The sequence below is a fragment of the Coturnix japonica genome, chromosome 2 (genome assembly GCF_054131305.1).
Source record: "Coturnix japonica strain WE chromosome 2, WE-NBRP24, whole genome shotgun sequence".
NCBI lineage: Eukaryota > Metazoa > Chordata > Aves > Galliformes > Phasianidae > Coturnix > Coturnix japonica.
The window spans coordinates 135,927,456-135,949,723 of record NC_140664.1 but is presented as its reverse complement, the minus strand read 5'-3'; the positions used below and the strand labels follow the sequence as shown (position 1 = coordinate 135,949,723).

Below are 22,268 nucleotides of genomic sequence, written 5' to 3'. Positions count from 1 at the left end.
ATCCGTTTCTGACCCTCTGATACAGAGCACAATGAGTATCAGGGCTGGTAGAGCCCCACAGATGGTGTTTTAATGGGAAGATCGTCCCATGGATCACTGTGTTCTCCCTTTCTTAATTGGACAAGATGCCTTTGTACCTCCTTGTGATCACATCACAATCCCATGGCACCTTCCAGAACTGCTTATGTGGAGGGCAAAAAAAAGGAAAAAGAAAAAAGAATTTGGGATTATTTTTAGCTCATTTACTGTAAAAATCCAAAAACCCAAAAAAATCTCAACAGAAGTGATGAGCAGAATTGGGTACTGCATTTCTATTTATACCTCTTGTTCCCAGCGAGCCAGAGCTCAAGGTAGGCAGTGCCACAGCTCTGCATCACAGCTCCATCACTCCATAGACCCAAACCTACTGATAAGCTGAAGCACATTAAGAACTTCTGGTATATGTGAGGACTCCACTGGTTCAAGGTGGATCAATGAAGTATTCATCTGTAAACCGGGGAAGCAGAAAAACTTGGATTCCTGTTAATGTTTCCTAGACTGGTTTATTTAGGTAATGAATAAATAAATCAATTCAGCTCCAAGCACCTCACAGAGGTGTGGTTTCTCCCAACAGAGACCATCACTTTATCCTTTCCCAAGTTGGGAGACAGAAGGACAACTTCTCCCACATCACCTGTTCTAAGGACACCAGGTGTTCACACTGAGTTGGGGCTAAGCCCACCAGCCAGTCCCTCTCAATGCCCAGCACTTCAATGGGCTCCCTGCTCACCTCATCATTCTTCAAAGCCATGAAGTAGTAGTGGATGTTCTTGTTGCGGGCATATTCCTTCACACGTGCCTTGAACTCTTTGTGATCCAGCACCTCTCCGCAGTACTCCAACACAAAAGTGTTTCTGGAAAGCACAGGGGGAAAATATCACTCTATCAGTGAGCAATTAGTACCAGAGAATGGGAATTGACAGCTATTGAGACAAGCTCATCCGTTTGGTACAGCACTCTGTACCAGCTTCCACCTCAGGCTATTCAGATTAACTTCTTTTTAACTCTATAACACCACTAGGAGTATCACAGTGAAAGGCCCAGAGGTTAGAACACTTCCCTTCAAGCACTCATTGATTGTACTCTAAAACAACCAAACTTTGGGAGCAACAAGCAGAGGAATACAGAGAAAATTAAGGAAATATGCTGATGGTGGATGGTTTTCCCAATATGAAATGGAAAACCTGTCTGCACCTTGCTGATATGGTGGGCTAAATGTGGGGCTGATAAAAAGACCTTTTTGATCCTCGGAAAGGTGAACCTTGAATCAGAGATGAAGGAGAACAACCAGTTATCCCAACTCCTGCCTATCACAACACACTGCTATGCTACTTGTCCTGTTTCACCTTGCTTAATGACACCCTGAATCCTTCAGCTTTTCCCTTGTGCTTTAACTGCAGAAGGCAGCAGCTCCTGCCCCGCTCCCTGCTGGACGGAGCTCCTGCCGATAGAACTCCCAAGCTTAGAAACTTGGGGGCAGGAGGAGAGCAGAGCAGAGCTGGAAATGACTTTGAACCATCCCCAGCCAGGTAGGAGGAATCTCCTTCTGGTTGCATCACCCCTCATTGGCTTTGCAAGCCCTCATAGTCTGCCTTCAGGTGCCAGAGTGGGTGATTCAGTGCTCAGTTAGGACATATACATGAAGGTAACTAAGAAGAACCCTTGACAGAGCACGAGGGCAGCATGTAAAATTGGAAGGAATTCAGCACATCTATTAACATCAGCGGAACTAAGATAACGTCAGCAACTTATTTTCCATGCACAAGGGATTGAAATAGCACAACTACATCATCCAAAGAGCAAAAGCTTACGATGGGAGATCTTTGGCAGCTCTGAGCCCCCAGCCTTTCTTCTCAGTGAGGATGACTTCGACATCTGCATGCTGCTTCTTCTGGAAGCGTCGGTTGGAACAGTAGTCACCATTTGGGCACCTGGAGGAACTAGGGAGAAGGAAATGGAACAACTCAATTCCCATCATGACAACACTGGCAACAGAAACAGCTCAGATGGGAAAGAGATGCCATGGGACCATAATAAATTCAGTGTAAAACTTTCAGACGTGTTTTGCTATAAAAAGTGGAACCATCTGACTGTCAACATATAAATGCAGACTATTTCTGGAATGAAGATAAAAACATTTCCAATGCAAATGCTACTGCACTTGTACATCGTATAATCAAAGCGGGCTGAACTGGCCAATTCTCTCCATATTTTCATGGGTTCTCCTCCCAAGATCTTCCCCTTCCATTCCTCCCATCCACATCCAGGAGGGGAAAGAAGATGATGATAGCAGAAGCCTACATGGCTCTGAGGAGAGCACAGATGTACAAGGGAAAATGGAAGGAAACAAGCAACTCACAGAGAGCAGTATTTGCATTTCTGAATTAAGCTTCTGGAGCAGAGGACTCCAGGCCTTGGCAGTCAGTTTTACAGGAGGGCACTAAGAAAAATACTTGGTTTGGGAGACCTAAGGTCAGATCTAAATGCTCCCTGTAGGCTCTGAAGCCAAATCCACACCTGTCAGTGAAAACAGGAGCGTGACGACAGCTTGCGGCCAGCAAGCAGAAAGGTGTGAATTCCTCCAGGGGCTTCCAAGTCATCTCCTGGACAACAGGGGCCAATTCTGGACAACTCACCACTCGATCATGAGCAGGCGGTTCAGGCAGTCTTCACCACAAGCAACCTCCCCCTGCGCTCGTTCTTCCTTGGAGAGAGGAGGGCATTCACACAGCATTCGCTTAATATCCCGGTGGGATTTGCTTTTCTTCCTGTTGACCAATTATAAGGTTTATATTACAAAGATAGGAGGTATTGATTAGCCTCTCTCTTGAAATACCATATTCTATTAGCATAAATAATGTCATGAAGACAACCTCCAAGAGTTTCCTCCCAGCCTTCTCTAATGCTCTCTTTGGCTTCACTGACACAAAGCCAGGAGAAAATCTATATTCTATAATTTTAACATAATAAACCACTAGAGAGCACACGTGCCATTTTAAAACAGGTCTGTTTTAACACAGCAAACCGAATGGTTTAACTAATTAAACCCCTGTTTTACTGTCAAATAATATGATTTTAAACATGCAAAGGTGTTAAATGGGCATGAATCATCAGAAGAATAAGACTTGGTTACAGACTCGTTAAGGACTCTTACCTACATGTTAAATCCAGAGGGAGTATTTTTTGGCACAGCTGGAGGTTGTTGAGCTCTGAGGTAATGCTCCTATTAAATAACCCTAAAGTTCTGAAATAAGGCTTTTCTTTCAAAGGTCCCCATCCTGGTCAATATTCCCACTAAAGGATAATCCACAGTCAGTACCCTCTGCTATTTTATATCACAGCTGTTAGAGCTGAACTAACTTGTCTGAGACAACAAATATCCAATTACCCAAAGCTTTTGGAAAGGCAAAATACGTATCCAAAACTTCTGCCCACATCCTGACTTCCCTTTGGGGACAGAGAACAAAGCAGGACAAGCCGAGAGATGATGCTTCTAAGCTGCTCTGGGCTCTAATGTGGTCTCACCATGTTCCCATGAATGGGAAACAACAGAGAGAACAGCAAAAGGAAAAAAATAAAGGAACTAAAAATTGGAAGAAAATCACTTCTGCAAAGTACCATGGCTACAAGAACAAAGTACCATGGCTACAAGTACAAAGTGTTTACTCGGTGCTGACAACAGGAATCTCAGGTGTGAAAATCCTGCTTGCAACCCTCATCACATGAGCTATAGGGGATGCCATGTGGAATAAGGTATACAGTTCACAAGTGATGCTTCCCCTGTACTCTTCTAACTCCAGCCTCTCTCTGGGCCCATCGTTGGAACGAGATCCAGCATGGTTACAGCTCTGGTACAGCACCTTGTCCTTTAAAAGCAGTGCTGAGATGCAGGGAATGTGCCATGACTCCTCTCCCTGATGTACCAGTTGCCAGTATGGCCTTCAGAAAGCTACCACAGAACCAAACTGAAGCTGAAATCTAAAACAGTGATATGCAAGAATTAAAATAATTAAAATGAAATGAAAAAGCCTCGGTTACCTTTCTGTCAAGTACACATTTTCCTCAATGAGGTCGAAGTAACAGGGCATTTTCCCCTGCTTGGCAAACTCCTTCCAGCGCTGCGGGTCGCGGAAGTCGTCCATGATGCACGGACGGCCGACCATGGAGGAGTCCTGCGGTGCCACCTCCTGCTCACCCTCCACCTTCACTTTCTTCCTCTCCCTGCAGTCTGTGTCGCTCTCAGAGTCGCTCTCCAGCTCTTGCCGTCGTTTTTTGGGAGGGCCTCTCTCTTTCACATCGTTCTTTTCCAAAGCCTTCACCTCCTCCTTTTTCTCAGCGACAGACAACGGCTCTTTGCTCGAGTTGCTGCTGATCTCATGGGCTTGCACAGAGCCTGTCTCTTGCTGCCCAGGAGCGTGGAACTTACTGGAGGGGCTGGGGAAGCCAGCCTTGCACTCATCATCCCAGCGGTCATCCTCATACTCCTCGTGATCCTCTGTTAGAGAATCCGGCACTTGTCCTTGAACTCGTTCATAGCTGCCTCCAGCAGGACGGCCAGCAGACCTTGCGTCCCAGTAGCCATTGCCCTGCCAGCAGTTCTGAGAGCTGCTGTAGGCTCCTGTGCCTGGCTGGTAAACATAGCCCGAGTAGACCCCGAAGCTGCTATCCGGCTGCTGATAGGTGCTGCTGGGCTTCTCTGCCTGCAGCTCCCAGCTCATGCCACCCATACCCTCCACTGGATGGAAACTGTCCTCCCTGGAGCAGTCTCCAAGGCCAGACTGATGGAGACCCCCACTCCCCTGCCAGCTGTCTGGTTTGGAAAAGCTCATCGGATGGCAAGACTTATCAGCGCTCTCAAAGCTCTCAGGCACACAAAATGGCTGCTCCTCCTGCCGGCCAAGCGGCCTATTGATGGACATCAGCACATTAAGCATTCTCTCATCTGGGTTGGGTTTGCCTTGAGAATCCACTGCCAGGTCTGCCTGGCTCGTGCTGTCCACACCATCGCTCTGCGGCTGGCAGGCGTCTGCCCGCAGCTCTTCGCCATCCTTCCTGCCGAGCTCAGTAGATGAGGCTGGACTCTTCTCCATCCCTCTTGGAGAGCACCTGCTCTCAGCCTGGGGCCCGTTGTTACTCGCCATAGCTTCTGGCCTCTCCTCATAGTAGGGCCTGCTTGGTTCTGGCCTCTCATCATCCCAGTGGTCGGAATAGCGCCGTGTGCCCTGGCTGCTCCGCGAGGAGCAGGGGCTGCTATCCTCCATTGCAATGCTTGAGTTCTTTGGGACAACCACAACAGACTGCAGCCGTTTTCGTGGCACGCCATCATCAGAATCAGACTCCTCTGTGTCACTGTCGTCGCTGCCCGGCTCGCTGTCACTTTCAGCCGTGTCAGAATAGTCCTCATGGGGAGCGGGAGCAAATTCGGAGGTACCACCACTGCTGTCACACGTTGGGGTTTGCGTTACAGCTTCTGGTTCTTCTGCAGCCACCACAACATCACAAGATGGAAATGAAGCGTCTGGAAAAGCCGAAGCCACCATGGGCTCATTCCCTCCATCATCCTCGGCACAAACTACCTGGCCTCGCTCTTCCAGATCATCAGGACTGACTCTCTCTGTGGTAACAGCCATTTCTTCCGCTGCCTCCTCTCTGCTGCAGTGTTCCAGTGGCACTTGGGAATAATAGGAATGCTCATCCTCAAGAGACATCTTGCCCCGTGCCGAGTCCAGGTCAACATGCTGAACATCCACCTCGAGCACCTCCCCAGTGCCCGAGCAGCTTGGCGGGGCCCCATCCCCCTCAGAGGGGATATCTTCCTCCAGATGCTGCGTAACCACAGGACCATCCTGCCTGATGTCAGGGGAATAGCAGCCCTGGGCAGAATCCCTGCTTGAACTATCCACAGCCAGGCCAGCTTGGTGGGGTGCGTCAATGTGATACTGCTCCTCTTCACATGCAGACTTTGAATTCGGATCCTCTGTGCTTTCATAGTCGCACGTCACCGTCTGCGGTTCAACGTGCAGGTCCAAAAACGCCTCAGAAGTCACTTTTACATCTGCTGGCTCAACTTCGATTTCAACTTCTGAATGATACAAAGATGTAGTGGCATCATCTGAAACGTAGCAAAAAACTGGTTCTTTGGTTTTGTCACAGGGAGCTATCTGATCATCCAGCTTCTTCACTGAAATTTTGGGATGATCTACATTCACAACTGGAGAAGGCATAGCTTCACTTTGCGGCTCCAGGACCAGAGCCTCTTCCTCCTTGAAAAGGCTGCTACACTCGCTGGACTGTATGTGAGAATAGTCAGGTTCTTGCTCTTTAGGGACATACGTGCTCTCAAATCCATTCGATGGCAGCGGATACGAGTTACTCGTCCTCCCAATGTGTGATGCTTCCAACCTACACAAACTATCATCAGATGACACTGCAACATCCTCCGCTTTGGAGGCTCTGGGTGCTGCCAGATCATCAGAGCTACCCTCTGGGGACCCATTGATATTCATTTCTATAGGGAAACATGATTTCAATTGCTCGTGCTTTATACTTACTAAAGTCTCTTGCTCCTTAACCTTGTCATGGCATTCACTGCTTGCAAGATCCTCAGACCCTGAGTGAGGAAAAGCAGCTTTTGATTCATCTGTCTTTTTAAGAGTGGGGGAATCATTTAACTGATTTAATGGAGAAAGTGTTTTTTCCCTTTCAAATCTTTTTGCAGTGGACACTCTGATCTCACTGCTTTTTAAACAAGAGATCTCTAAATCTAGAGAATTAGACTGCTGTTTTATTTCTTCAACTGATTCTGTACAACAGAAAGAACTTTTAAATTTATCAGGCTTTGGTGCGGGGGTCTTTGAAGGGGTGGACTTATAACGGGAAGAAGAATTCACATTACTGTCAGGCTTAGAATGGGAAGTCCCCTTTCGATACCCGAGCTCGTTAAGGGGAGAGCACCTTTTGGTTACTTCACTTTCTGAAGTCCGTTTTGAATCTCTATCTGCTTTTGAAGAAGACCTTCCTCTCCTGTCCATGTCAGCATGAGATGACTCTACTTTGCTGTCCCTGTCTGATTTAGAGTAAGAAGTCCTTGACTCTCTGTACGAGGAGGAGTGGGACGATGTGCGCCTCGAGTCGCTGGATCTGGAATGCGTCCTTCTGTATTCATCTTCCGAATCAGAGCTCTCCCTCCCTCTGGAGTCTGCATATGACCGGGAGTATCTTGTCCTCTCTCTGTATGGGGAGCTCCGGTGATACCTGCGGTCAGATTCGTAGTAATGTGAGCGCTCTGACCTCGAATAGGAAGAGCTAGTTCGGGAGCTCCGATCCGACCGGGACCGAGAATGGGACCGGCTTCGCCGTCTCTCTCTGTCTGACCTGGATCGGGAAGATGTATACCGCGAATCTCGTTCTGATTTCGAATAGCTAGAATACTTTTCATCTCTGTCTGATCTGGAACGTGAGGAGGACTTCAGTTCTTCTCCTCTGAGAGAGGAAGAGCTTTTCCTGGGATCCCTCTCCTTTTCCGCGCTGGATATCTTCTGCTCATGTGAGCGCTGGCTGGAAGAAGTCCTCACGGAATCTTCATCAGACTCAGAGCCCAGCATCGTGCCATCGGACTGGGAGAACTTCCTTTTGGAGCCCTGTTTCCTAGAGCACAAAGAAGCACCCTTGGAGCTGTCTGAAACTTCGTCATCTTTCCCAATATGGGAATCTTCCTTCTGTGGAGTTACTTCCACCTGCTCAGCCATGTGTTGAGTTACATGTTCTTCCAAACCGTGCGATACCACATCCTGCTTAAGGTCCAGCTCTGAAGCCTCCTTAGGGACTACGTGACATGGCTCCTTTGAGGCTGGGACTTCTGCTTCTACAGGTGGTGACAGCAGCAGCGTTGACATGAGCGTGACAGGCAGCTGTGGCAAAGCTGCCGCAGTGGGGACAGGCATTGGTGCTGCTGGTGATGCTGTTGGTGGAGGTGGTGGTGCCGATGCAAAGTCCGTGGCCGCTGCCACTGGTTCTGTTACCGGTGCCAGAGCCGGTGGCGGCGGCAATAAAGATGCTGCTGCAGCTGGTGGGGGGGGTTTGGTTGTGACACTAAGTAAATGTTTCTTAAAATGGATTTTCCCCAGTTCTACCTTCGGTTTTGGAGGTGAAGATTCCTCTGCTGAACCAGCAGCATCCCCAAGGTCCATTTTAATTTTCGGGTTAAAATCAGTCTGTAGGGGTACTGCTGGGGAGTTCTGAGTTTCATTTTGTTTCTCGTTTCCCAGACCAGCCAGAAATCTGTTCGGTAAGGTTTTCTTGGTTAAACTAAAGCTGAAAGACACCTTCTGTCTTCCTTGCTCCTCAAGGTTAACCTTCGTTTTGGTGCCTTTGGGCAAAAAGCGACTAGAAGCAACACCTTTGAACACCGGGCCTTTGATAAAGCCAGCTTTCTGCACGGTTTCAGTCTTGCTCTGGAAAAAAAAAGAAAAAGAAAAAAAAGATGCCATTAGTGGAAATGTTTATTTTTAAATTCTGTTCTACGCAAGTACTGAACAATTTTCTTTCACCTTGTGAATTTTTTATGATGATAAAATAGAAATTGATATCCTGGGCTGAAGTCTGGGACAGCACAGCCACACAACCTGCCTCTCTTTTAATCAAAATCAATTATCCGCTCCTATCGAGTCTCAAACAAAACCTCCTTTGGGATTCAGGCTTTCCAGGGTGACAAAGTGATCAGCGCTCACATCACTGCTTGCAGAACTTCCATCAGTGCTCAGCTAGACGTGGTAACTGACATCTCCAAGCTGATGGACCCTATCACCTTTACACATGCAGCTTATTTCAATCTGCTGTCCTGCTGAGGAGTCCTTCCCAGCAAGCCTGGCAGTCTGGGACACAACTAAGCTGAAAGTCATCTCCTCCTCTAGGACGCTCCCAACTGAGATGTCACTTTGGGCATGGCGCAAGTCTAGAGCAACAAAGCTCTTTTCGACATGGGAACTTCTTCCCTTCCAAAATGCATTTATCAAAGCCTGAGATTAACAGCTTTCAGAGCAAAAAGCACAGTGTGTTTATTTGCCTTGGCATGTGCCCAATTGTTTTTAAGCTCCGGGCTTGTCTCTGCAGAGACTCTATCACTATCTACCGCAGCGTAACGATAGCATAATCCCTAATGATGAATATTGTCCCATTGTGTTGAAAGGGTGTTTCTGTCAATACTCCTCATCCCCATAAATCCAGATTGCATTAATGTAATCACACTTTGTGCAAGAAGCATAACTCAGTGAGGACTATTCTAGCAGTCTGAATGCTGTATACAGGAAGGTTCTACTCCATAACTATTGCATGAACACATCTTTGGCTGAAGCAGTGGTTTCCTGCACCCACTCTCAAGTCTTAAGGACTTCGTTATCATTTAACTCTTGTAAAACAATGCAGAGTTGCTAAAGCTAAAGGCATGATGGTAAATTATTAAGTAAGACACTGGCGGAATAGAAACCCCACCCCATGCTATTTCCACATTTTCTTTTCCAAAACTCTGACTCCTTTACAATGGGTACCACTTTGTGGTGGCTCTTCAGTGGCCACCATTGCTGAAAGGGCAACCAAATAGTGACCTTGGGGACTGGACACATCTACACGTCTGTCCATCTCTTCTCCAACACTGTCCCGTACTCAATAGAAAGGCTGCTGAAAATACTCTCTGTTTGTAGAAGTGACCCATTTTTTAACTCTAACATCAGCGTAACACACAAACGCATAGGAACAAATTCACTGGAGCACAAAGGACAAAACGTTCAGTCCATGTGGTGGGAGCTTCAAGATGCTCAATGCTAGAGGCCATGGAGTCTCCCATAAGGTGCTGGGCACAGGCTCCCAAAAAACGAGGCAATGTCATCTTGTGAGCATGTTGGGTTGTATTGTTGGGTTGCTTATTACCCCCTATACAACCAGACAATTCAAACCTTTCTACTCCGACCATCAGCACTCAAAGAGTTTTCTTACTAAAGCTTTAGTGAAATTATTCTGTGTGCAAAATCACCCACAGTTATGAAAATACGACAGTGTTTTGATTAAAAATTTCCTAACTTTTAGTGCCGCAGAGCTGAAAGCTGAGCCTACAGATGAATAATGGGGCTTGGATACATCCACCTGTACACAAAACAAGGGCTGGAGGGGATGAAAGAGCTGCTAAACTTCCATTCCTCTGCTTTTCATATCTCAGCAGGGATGATGCCTTTCAGAACAAATGTTTCAATCGCATGCTCAGCCTTCCAGGGATTTCTTCTTAAATAACACCACACTGAAAAAACATGACTTCCATAAATCTAAAAAACATCCCACAGGTAGCTTTTGAAATGTAACAGGGAGCAATTACTGGCAAAATAGTAGAAAAGTTCTCCTTACTTTAATGTTTTACAGGCAGTGAACGCTCCGCAGAATGCTGCTGTGGGTGTTGTGCAGCCCGGGGTAGGCAACAGATGCTCACTCTGAGCCTTCAGCAGAGATGAATGAACACTACTGCAGCTCTCGTATCACCGTGGCAGCACACACAGTACGTTCAATCAGAGCAGAAATGGTCCTAACACATCAAAAATGATCAGCAGCACCATTCTACCAGTCACTCATTGGGGTATTATCAAGTGTTCCTATCCTTGGAGGTTTGCTCCTTTCCTCTAACATTAACTGGGCCACACACAACAAAACTCATTTTTTCCCCTGATGAAACACCTAAAGATTCACTTTGTCATGATGCAGGAAGCAGGACGTCCCTACACACGGTCAGCTGCTTGCAGGCATGCTCTCTTCCCTCCAGAACTCATCACTGTCCCAGCGACACCCCAGGAAAACACCAGATTTGAATGTGATGATGCCTCGTGCTGCTGCTCAAGAAAGCTTCTTGAGACTTGGGTCCAGATAAAATCCGTTGGTGAAGGTAACTACACACATCGCAGGAGCAAAACAGGAAAAGGAATGAATTGCACTCACCTCATTTTCTTCTTCTCTATTGCAATCCAGCCGAGAAAACATGCAAAAGAAAACAGAAAGAAGGTGTAAATATCAGGCAGAAACAAGAGCGCACCCGAAAGCAGGAAGGGCTGCACAGGTAGCCCTGTGCCACCAGTGTCACCCACTGCACAGGGATACAGCACTGGTGGGAAGCTCAGAGCCCTGGACGCTGGCACTTCTGCAAACCCTCCAAGAGCAAACAGCAAGTGCAATGCTGATAGCTGGCATGGCAGCCAGGAATCATTTCAATAGAGGTGATGTTGCAAAGATAACGCAGATATCAGCCTGGAAAATGAGGCGCAGTTTAGTGTTTTCCTTAGGAGATGGGGAATTGTGCATCTCCTCTCTCACTGCCTTTCTATGTTCACCAACACTTTCACAAGCAGCCCAACAAACACCTTATTGCTGTATTGCTCTGCCCACCAGCCCCGGCTAACTTGTACCACCACAATGCTCAGAATTCCCAAATACAGCTCCTTGGCATTCAGCCTCTCCCCAGTGAGCTGGTGCTGGGCACAGCCTTGGGAAGCATCAGTGAAATTCTTCCCTTAGGAAACTACATGAAACAATACAGAAGTTTCATGCCCACTGCTCAGTGGTTACCAATACGGCTAAATAACAAAAACTCATCTGACTTTGGTATTTCCTCCTCAAAAGCACGCTGTAACCTCTCTATTTGCACACAGGCAGCCTTTTCCCTTCTATATCCTACAAATACAGAGGAAGTTTTCAACACGACCTTTGCTAAATTTAACAAGCTTCTGACTCATAATTCAGCATTGCTGTGCTGACATGGTCAAAGTTATTGCACAGAAGGGCTCACAGATTGGGCCTCAGGCATCAGCTACTCCAAGAACCAATTTCTGGAAAAGAAACCAGAGCTCTGGGTTAGTGCAGCCCTGCAGGGATCCTATGCAACGACAGCACGGCAGCAGCCAGGTATGTTCCTATTTCAGCAATCATCAATGCAGAAACAGGAGCAACTTCCTCAAAGGCCTATCACCAGCAGCAATATACTACCAAGCTCACGTGCAACTGATAAACCTTATTAATAGGCAATAAATTATCCTTACAGCAGCAGCAACTGGGCTTTTTATTGAGGAAACATGAACTGTGAGTTTAAACGAGCTGTGGGAAACATAAAGGGCACATCCATGATTTAGTGGGGTTGGGAACACTGCAAACTCAACACAGAGCAGAAGGCAGAAGTCCTTTTAGAACAGCACACTGATACTGGAATGCACTGGGATGGAGCAGGGCTGCAGGCTGCTGCCTTAGGGCCAGAATTTGGCCAGAGAGAAGCCCACCTGATGACAGCAGACAGCCAGAGGAAGGACAAAGCAGAATGAGGTGCTACATGAATGAAGCTGCTTGTTTCAGGAGTCAATAGAGCACGTAGGAGCAGGACAGGCATTACGTTACCAGCAGTGGATTTTGTGCAAACACTGGGCAGTATTTCAGGCACTGCACCCTCACTGCAGGCTGCAGGTCACGTTTCCATGTCCTGCCTCTTCCTTTACCCCGGATCAAATACATAAATAGATATCCAAAATTAGGCAACGCGTCACTCCTTGCTCAGGAACCAATCGAAGCACAGTTTCATCTTTGATGATGATGATGCAACTGATTGATCACCTAAGTGACGGGTTTGCATGCACTCCAAACACACAGTGCAAGCAAAACTCAAATCTCCACATCATGCACAAGGGTCTGTGTCTTGTCCAGGGCATGAGAAGAGAAAATAAAGGTGTATGCAAATGTTTATCATGATATCATAGAATCGTGAAAGTTGGGAAAGACCACAAAGATCACCAAGTCCAACCGTGAACCCATCACCACTGTGCCCACTCCCAGAATCATTAAGGTTGGATAAGACCTCTGGTCCAACCTCTCTGGTTTGCCCTGGGTAATAAGAAATAAAGGTGTGTTTTTCTTCTGAGGTTCAGCATCTCTGAGGTGCCTGAATGGACTTTTACGAATGAGACTGCTCTCCTTATGGTGCAGCCCCCCCAGCAGGACCTCCTATGCTACAAAGGCAAACAAATACAATGCCCTCAGGGTTACGAACTCTGCATGACAAACACTGGCTGAAGACAAAACTTTTCCTCACCTCCCACATGCCCCTTTTTTTCCCCTTTTTCTCCTATTTTTTAAGACAGAAACTAGGCAGCCTAAAGCTCTTTTCATCTAAACATTTGCAGGACTAACCATCCTGGAAGAGCCAAAAGCCTCCCCCTGTGCTCTCAGCACCCCTAGCTCCAGGCTGTCCATTTGCAAGCGTTAGCACTGGGCCATCTCAAAGCCTACCTGGTTGACAATTACTTTCTTTTCTTAGGGAAATAAAATGCAAAACCCAAATCCCCCGACCTGGGCACTCAGCAGGATGAAATGCAGCTCCTAAATTGCAGCCCCAAAATGCAAAACCTCATTGTAGCCTCCAGATCCCTGCTCACCAGGTATGGTAACATTGCAGGCAGCACAACCAAGCCAGAACTTGGCTGGAAACTCCTCATTCCAGCTGGATGGTAATGCCAAAGAGGAAATCTCCATGCCAAACCAGTTACAGCTCTGCACGGGACACATCACTGCTGCTGGCACAGCTGAACCCAAACGGTTCCATAAAACCTTATAGGTCTGAAGCGTCAGCACACACTTGGTTTATTAACCTCTAATACATCCAGCTAGGGATTAAAAACTAGGACAAATTAGGAGCAGTCTCTGCACTAACTGAAACAAATATGGTGCTCAATTACTGCCAGCTCTTTTGTAGCACTGCGCTTTTGGTTCCCACGTGTCCCTGCTTCCATTAATACCACACCACTGGGACTGGAAAAAAAGCAGGGAGTTAACAGCCAGCTCCTTCCCCCAAATAAACCTCCTGGAGGAACGGCTAAAACACATCCAGGCAGGAAGGGGGGGAAGAAAAGAAATCAAACCTTTTATTTAAACAGAAGCTTGAAACCAAGCCAGTGCAGAAAATGAGGTCAGTGCAGCTGTAGGCACGGACCTGTCCCCTGCTCACATCCCTGCCTCCCCAGCCCTGCTCTTACTGCTTCCACGATGCTGTGACTGCAGTTTTGTACTGGTTTCTTTCTGTTTGGATGCTGCTGCACGGGGTCAGAGGCACGAACCACTTTTCCTGTCCTGAAATATGAAAAACCACTGAGAATTCAGCACGCCAGGTAGACAAGAAACCCATAAAACAAAGACGTGACGCAGATGAAAGAATTCCCCCATGTCACCCAAAGAGGAGCCAGATCCAGGAGGCGCCCATTCACAATATGATGGAATCACGAAGGTGGGAAAAGAACTCTGAGACCCCCAGGTCCAACCCAGCCCAACCCCACCAATGCCCACTGACTACATCCCTCAGTGCCACATCTCCATGGGTCTTCCAGGGACGGTGATTCCACCATCTCCCTGTGTGTTAGCAGTATTTTAGAGAGTCTATAAACTTTTCCTTTAGGATTAAGCCCCGGTGGAGAAGAAAACAATTATCAGCATTCTCCAGCTTTCTGTTCCAATAAAAGCACCCAAGTGCTTCTACCCCCAAATCCACCCTGGTGCTGCTCAGCTCACAGCCCCATCTCTGCCCACTGCACACACCTAAGGAAATCGAGTGTTAAAGTGACAGCAATCATCACAGGCGATGCTGTTCCCATGGCAGCAGGATCACCAAGAGCAGTGGTGCAGGGAGGGGTTAATCACCGCATGGTTGGCAACAAAAGGGTGGGGAGGCAATGAGATAAGGTGGTGAGGGGCAAGCTTTGCTCTCAGCAACAAAAAGAGGACACAAGCCCCACAGCTTCACCTTAAAATGAGGTGTCTATGCAGTATGTGGGAGCACCTGTCCTTGAGAAGCCTCCTGCTCCCTGAGCAGGGAACGAGGGATTTGTTAGCAGTGTTTAGTTGGCGTCCTCATCAGCAGAACTAACTGGGATCTCTGTTAGATAATCCCTGCAGCAAAATCACCTCCTTGGAAGGGTAGTAGTACAGGCTGCAATAAAAGGGAATGTTTTCAGACTGTTCTTCAGTTTTTGTTTTCCCAAAGTGATGCAATTAGCTCTGAAAGAGTGTCCCCAGGCAGTGAGTCTGTCCTCCAAGCAGTGAGTCTGTCTGTCCATGGCTGCCTCCAAGCAGGGTGCCTGTCCATGCAGGGCTCCCATTTCCTATGCCCACCTCTCCTACACCCACACTCCCCAGCGTGCGGCCATTCTCTGCCAGCCCTCATGCAGATTCATTGCCATGGCACAACCAGGAGCACACTGTTTGCCCTCAGCTCCTGTTGAATCTCCCACCAAAGCTCCTGTATGCCAGAGGGTAACAACTCTGAGATCCAAAGCTGCATCCCACTCAGAGAAGCAGCAAACACCTCAACACCCCAGTGCAAGCTGATAGAAATGCCTTCTTATTTCATTCACAAAATAGGAGAAACCAGTAAGAGAATGAACTGCTTTACCTGAGTTAAAAGATGCAACACAGCAGGAAATAAACTGCAATGTGTAAATACTGCTTAAATGAAATCACTACATCAAGCTCCTGAGCACCATCAGCACAAAACTCAACCCCACAGCCTCCCTAGAGCACCCTGCTGCAGCAGAGGAGGGTGAGGAACCCGAAAGCAAAGCACACTGAGTTAAAAAACAAATCAACTTCAAACTTCTACTCACACTTACACTCACTGCTACCGGCTTCAATGTTGGCTGGCATCATGGAGTCAGCAGCGTGGGCACCATGCAGGGCTCAGCACTGAGCGAGCAGCTCCACTGCACCTGAGCAATGAGTGCTGTGTGCTAAAAGGGGAGGAAGAAACAGAAAGGAAGGGCGGCCCCTCCCCTAGAAGGGCAGCTCCTGGGGCAGCCCCACCAGCAGGGGCTCCTACCCCCTGCTCCTCCTCCTCCTCCTCCTTCTCTTCCTCTTTCCCCCACTGGAGGGCTCACAGAAGCCAAGTAGGTATTAGCAGGCATCCAGATGCTGCTTCGCATGTGTGCACTTTACTGTCAGGGAGCTGAGCAGGGTGAGTGCATCCATCCCTACCTGAAGTCATCAGGTCTCTACCTAAACCATCCCATCCCCACCTGAGGTTGCCAGCATGAGTGCAATTCTGCCTCTTTTGGGTGTCTGCAGCAGGATAATTGTGCTGTGGCTCTGCTGATAGTGCTGGCAGGTCCCTGAGCACCAAACTTTGCCGGTGTAACTTCATCAGATGGAAACATCAGTGCTGCCAACATGCTGGTGCAGGCAGAGAAATGCCACCTGTGGATGTTAGAGTGGAAATCCATCACTTTATTGCTCTCCTGCATCCCAGAACCAACACGTGCCTCTTCTCCTGGCTAAACATCTGTGCTCACCTCAAACTAGAACCAAATATGATGAGGAGGTGCTTTCCAGCATGCAGATGTCCCTAACCTCACACAGCAGCAATGATGTTCTGCAGGAAAAATAGCTGCCCTTGCCACAGTGTGTCCCACATTGCTCATTTTCCTTGCATTTAAAAGCCACATCAGCTCCAGCCCTCCTATCTCCACCATTCTCCATCCCATCATACACTGGGTGTCTTCTCATCAACCATCAGATCCAGAGCAACAGCCTCTCTCAAGCGACGTCTTCTGCTTCCAAATGGGATCCAAAGGGTAGAAATCACATCTCTTGCCCTGTAGCCCTGTTGTTTCAGTGGTATAGCTAAAATACTGCCATATATGAGACAAGCTCAAGTGGACATTCCAACTGGGAATCCTTACATTTATCTCCTAGGCCACTACAGGTGAAGCTTAATCTTCTATGACAAAACCTGCCCAGCAGGTTAAGCCAGCAGCAAAAGACACATTTGAAAGCCACTATGAAGGGCCATCAGTTCAATAAAAGAAAAGGAAAACGAACTCCTGAAGGACTGAAGGCTGTAAATCAAACTGTTGGGAATAACCTGAACCCAGTGTAGAGAAGGAATTATGGCCATAACCTGCAGCTCTCCGATGGCTCCCACTGCCAGCAGCATCACAGCAGGTTGCTGTGGCAATGACAAACACAAGGCAGAGCAGATAAACAGCAGCGGGGTTGGAAATTGATGATCTTTGGGGTCCTTTCCAACCCAAGCCATTCTATGATTCCTTACCACGATTTGCAGTCCCTGCCTCTGTCCGACACATGCACAAGGATGATATATTTAGCACTCCACTAACATTCTCCGACACAGGACATCGCAGCGACGGTGACGTCACGTATTCATTTTAAGTGTGCTTTTCTTTGACCTGCTCCAGTGGAAAGATTCAATTGCACAGAGCCAAGAATTAAAAAGAAAGTATTAATTACACCAACCAAACTACCTCAAAGTCCTTTTAATCCAAGACCGGGGTTGTGGGTCTCCTCCCTGAGCTGTCAACTAGCTGCAGTACACACAGGAGCTGAGCTTATATCCCAGTGCAACTGCATAGTAGACACAGAGCTTTTAATTATACACACGTGTGCACGGGGCTATTTTGAAATAGAGATGTACTGCTGGGTAGCCTGCAGCTGCTGCTGCTCCCTGTTTCACACCTTTGCAGCAGAACATCCCAAGGCTGCAGGTCTCCATCCCATCCCACACACAGCAGGGAGATGATCATTGTGGTCCAGTCTATGATGCTATGACCCGCTGGAGCTCAGGGAGCAATGGGACACCACTCTCAGACATAGGTGGTGCTGCACGGAGCCATGAGCAGGGTCTGGTGATCCCACAGGTCCCTTCCAGCTTGGGATGTTGACTGTATGGTTCTATCACTATACGGGCACTCCTGCTGTCCCTTCAGGCCTGTAAGCAGCTGAAAGCAGTAAATCTGAACACTCAGAAAGCACTTTTCCATCAATAAGCTGGCTTTTCAGATGCACACATAACCTATTAATTCACAAGCACGTCGCTTCTCTCCCACACCCAGACAGCAAAACCAAAGCTCCTCCTTCACTACTCTCAATTTTCCACCCCATGAGACCATAATGAGTCTCCTCCATAAAGGAAATGCAGGTGTAAACCCAAGCTCCACTATCAGCTCCCTGACGGATTACAGCACATTCAAAGACCTATGCTGGGATATTTAACCACATTTTCCCCCTTTGCCTGCCAGCAGCATCTGCCCAGCACTGAGATTACAGAGGTCACCGACTGTTCTCCCCAGAGAGAAGCAGAAAATAGAACCCTCCTGCCTATGGGAAGCAAAAAAAAACCCCAAACCAATCATGTCCCAAAGTAGAATCATTAAGGTTGAAAAAGACCATCACCATTCACTGCTCTTTCTGCCCACAAACAGCCAAAGGCCTGAGCGTCTACAACTGTGACATAGCAACAGCCACAATAAAACCCTGAAATTTCAGCCTGCTTGGATTCATTTCAGGTACACTGATAAAACCGTTCCGGCGTGCAAACAACAAGCCCTGGCCCTGCCAAACCACCTGGACTAGTGTCCTCTGTCCCCAAGTGCCACCAGCTTCACAGCGTCTGCCTCCAGAGACTGAGGACAGCATCACCCCAAGAGGAGCTGAATTCACCTTGGTGATGCCTACACCTGTAGGAGAGAGCAAAGCAGGAGATGGGTGACACCACTGCAGTGTGGGGACACGCTGCGGTGCTTTCTGCTTCTGAACACGAGGTGTCCCTTCCAACCCAAACCACTTCATGATTCTAAGACGCCAAGACTCTTGACCCCAGGAGGGGCTGCCAGTGCTGCTTATGAGAACCTGGATCCCATTAGCCAAGCAAATGCCCCGGTGTCAGCTCACCAGAACCTCTCTGTTACCATCAAGACTCCATCAGCCCACACTCAAGGTATCACCTCGCCAGCCATCCAGATCCTACCCCAACAGCTCCCACCTGCATCCAGCACAAAGTACAAACACCCCAATGCCTCCTGATGACTTTCAACCTAGAATAATTGCCCCTAAGACCCTCCGCAATGAGGCTGTTCCACGAGGAGCACTTCTGTAACAAAGCTGTTAAGCAAATGGCTCTGGCTTCTCCAAGCAACCCATAACTGTAATGCATAGGGATAGTTTTAGGTGAGAAGCAAAGGTGTCCTACAACCGACCTGCAGCACAATGACACCAAACATCACATGTCTCTCCGGCCTCTGGGGACAGCATTTGGTTCACTCTAAAGTAGTTGAAAACACAAAACACCAAGAGCTGAACTTTGTTGTCTAATAGCAAATCCACTTGAAAGCAACAACCCCTCCCTGGGCTGCTAGGAACAAGGAAAGCCTCACAATGACCACCAGTGTGGTGCCCACCTCCTCCTTGTTTCTTGTCCCGTGTCTTGGGAGAACCCCAAGAACCACGGCCAGCGAAATCCAACCCCAACCCAACAGGAAACCTTCCGTCTCTCCCTAATTTTAGCCAACTCAAACGCTGGCATCGCTCAGCCAAGCATTGGTTTCAGCCCAAACAGATCCAGAACAGCAGCGTGGTGCCTACTGTGCTTCCTTCCCCCCACCCCACAGTTGTGCCTTGATAGAACCCCAAGAACCAGAACTAGCGAATCCAACCTCAAACCAACACAAAATCCTCCACGTCTCCCTAATTTTAGGGGATTCTAATAGACCCTCAGCCACTCGAGCTGGGCAGGCACGTGTCTCGTAGCACTCGCTCTGCTGTCTGCTCTGCTGTCCTTGCCATTCCCAGCTCTGCCTCCATCACACAGCAGCACGGGGTGCCTGTACAGAGTGCTCTCTTCCTTCCAGCCTGGATCTGAATGCCCGTCAGCACCGCTGCAAACACATTTGAACGGAGCGCCCCGATCCTGCAGGGAGGAAGGCTAAAAACGCACAAATATCGTTCAGAACCAACAAGAGAGAATAAAAAACAGGAGAAAGGAGACAGTGCAACCAACTACTGAACCACTCTGTGGGACGCAGCAATAAACCCGTGACGTGTGGAGCTGCTCCCCGGTGGGGAATGCACAGACACAAGGCAGCTCCCCTCCTCCTCCTCCTCCCGGAGATACTCGGTGACCTCTTCCTGCTGTCAGGAAATGGGGGGGTGAAGGGACAAAAAGCGCCGAGCTCAGGCCCCGTTACACCCGCACACCAACCACCACAAGGCCCCAGCGGAGGCCCAGGACACGTCCGCACCGCCCCGGCCTCCTGGGCCCAGTCCCCGCCGCGTGGCCCCGCCGAGGCCGCGCCGTCCCAACCGCCGTGCTCCGTTCCCGTCCCTCCGCTCCGTTCCGCCCCGCGCTCCCTGCCCGGCCTCCCCCCCGCCGGCTCCCGGCCGCGGCGCTCACGCAAGGCCGGGGATGCGCGGCCTACCGCCTCCCCGCGGGGCCAGCTCCCCAGCAGGCCGCAGGCCGCGCTTACTCCGGGGTGGGGTGCTCCGGGTCGTAGAAGTCCCCCATGGTGGGACGTGCGTTGTCGCGGGGTCGGGAGGGCAGCGCGGCCCCTCCCGCGGGCAGGGCCGGGCCGGGAGCCCCTCTCCGCCCTCCGAGCCCGGTGGGGCTCGGCTCCTCGGCCGCCGCCTCACATCCTCCGTGGGGCCCCGCGCTGCACCGGCCGCCGGCGGGGCCCCGCCATCCGCGCCGCGCCGTGCCCTGCCCGCCCGCCGAGCCACGATCCGCCCCGGCACGGCCCGGCTCCTCCCCGCAGCGACGTCCGCAACGCCGCCGCCGCCGCCGCTCCCGCTTCCCCCCCCTCCGCTTCCGAACGGGATTGAGGAACGGCGCAGGGATCCAGCGGGGCACAACGGGACAGACGGGAGACAACCGGACAACCGGGACCCAACGGGACAACCGGGACCCAACAGGGCAACCAGGACCCAACTGGATCCAACGGGACAACCGGGACCCAACAGGACAACCGGGACCCAACCAGACAACCAGGACCCAACGGGGCAACCGGGACCCAACCAGACAACCAGGACCCAACAGAGCAACCAGGACCCAACGGGACAACCTGGATCCAACGGAGCAACCAGGACCCAATAGAGCAACTGGAACCAACGGGACACCTGGGACAGCCAGAACCTCACAGGGCAACGTGGATAATCTGCATTCATTGGGACAGCCGGTAGCTACTGGATCAACCAGGACTAAGTGGGACAAGTAGCATCTATTGGGAGAGCTGGGAGTAAATGGGACAACCAGTGCGTACCAGGATAACATGGTACCAACCAAGACAAGCAGAACCTACTGGGACAAATGTGATTATCAGGACCCAATGGGACAACTGGGCGTCAGTAGAGCAAACAGCCTCCCTCTGGGACAACCAATACCCAACAGGACAACCAGGGCCTTTGGGATCAATGAGACCCACAGGATCAGCACTGGGACACCATCATTCCTGTGGTCACCAGGAACTCCAGGATCACACCTGAGATCAGTGGGAGCCCTGGGATCAGCTCTGAGACCCCAGGGGTCAGTACTGGGACCCATGGGATCAATAGGACCCCTGGGACAACCACACCACCAAGACAACCTGGATCACTGGGACCGACTTTGCAGAACTCCATGGATCCATCACACCCACAGACGTTGGCACCACAGGACACAGCACCCCCTGTACACGAACACCCCAAGAGGGTTAAAAGCTGCTCTTGCCCCTTTCAAGGATTATGTTATTTCTCCTTGGGGGAAAGCTCATTTCCTTGGGAAATTCTGCCTGTGCTGAACTTCCAGCTGCTTTATAAGCCTCTGGAAATTGATTATTACAAAGAAAAGGCTGATGTACACACACTGTTATCACTAGCCCTTGGGCTGAGCAGGCGATATTACAGCAACAAAGTAAACTGCAAGGAATTAAAGCCAAGCAAACAGATTGAATTAATTAATTTTCCCAGTGTTTCAGGTGAAAATCCCTCAGGATGCTGTAATTCGTGGTGGATGGAGCAGCCCACAAAGCTCCAGCAAGGAAGAAGAGTTACAGTGTGATGGGTTTTGCATTGCACTGCAGGGGGGATGTCCCACAACCAGGTCAACCATGCAAACTGCAGCAGGTTGGGGAGGAGAGGTTGCCCTTCCCAGCCACAGATCTATGTTGGATGCAGTCAGCAGAGCAAGGGATGTCCCTTGGAGGACTCAGCAGCCCTGAGTGTGCTCTGCTCAATGCTGGGCACCATGATCTCAGCCTGGATTGGATCAGAACTACCTTTGCTGGAGAGCAGTGGGCAAACAGTGCCCAATTCTCCTGTCCTGGGATAGGGAGGCTGCTGTAATTCAACACTGCTGTATCTAATGCTGGTGGAAATGCTTCCTTGCGTGCACCTATCTCCAGAGCAGG

General features: G+C 49.4%; 1 protein-coding gene across 5 annotated transcripts in view; it reads right to left on the bottom strand.

The window, feature by feature from the left end:
* The window catches only part of SETD2 (SET domain containing 2, histone lysine methyltransferase), a 45,193-nt gene extending 23,403 nt beyond the window's left edge, over window positions 1–21,790 (bottom strand). For 3 of the 5 annotated variants that reach the window (XR_004306317.2, XR_014943237.1, XM_015852945.3), the window contains exons 1-6: window positions 20,355–21,790; window positions 11,014–11,029; window positions 4,078–8,492; window positions 2,676–2,807; window positions 1,851–1,979; window positions 770–893 (exon numbers count right to left, since the gene is read on the bottom strand). Coding sequence is in view for 3 of the 5 variants with exons in the window: in XM_015852945.3 (XP_015708431.2) it covers window positions 770–893; window positions 1,851–1,979; window positions 2,676–2,807; window positions 4,078–8,492; window positions 11,014–11,029; window positions 20,355–21,154 (5,616 nt within the window). In the remaining 2 variants the exon portion in view is untranslated. Of the gene's footprint in view, window positions 1–769; window positions 894–1,850; window positions 1,980–2,675; window positions 2,808–4,077; window positions 8,493–11,013; window positions 11,030–14,084; window positions 14,179–20,354 lie in introns of all 5 variants that reach the window. The other 2 variants (XM_085539106.1, XM_085539107.1) reach the window with 2 other exon arrangements.
* Window positions 21,791–22,268: the final 478 nt, after the last annotated feature.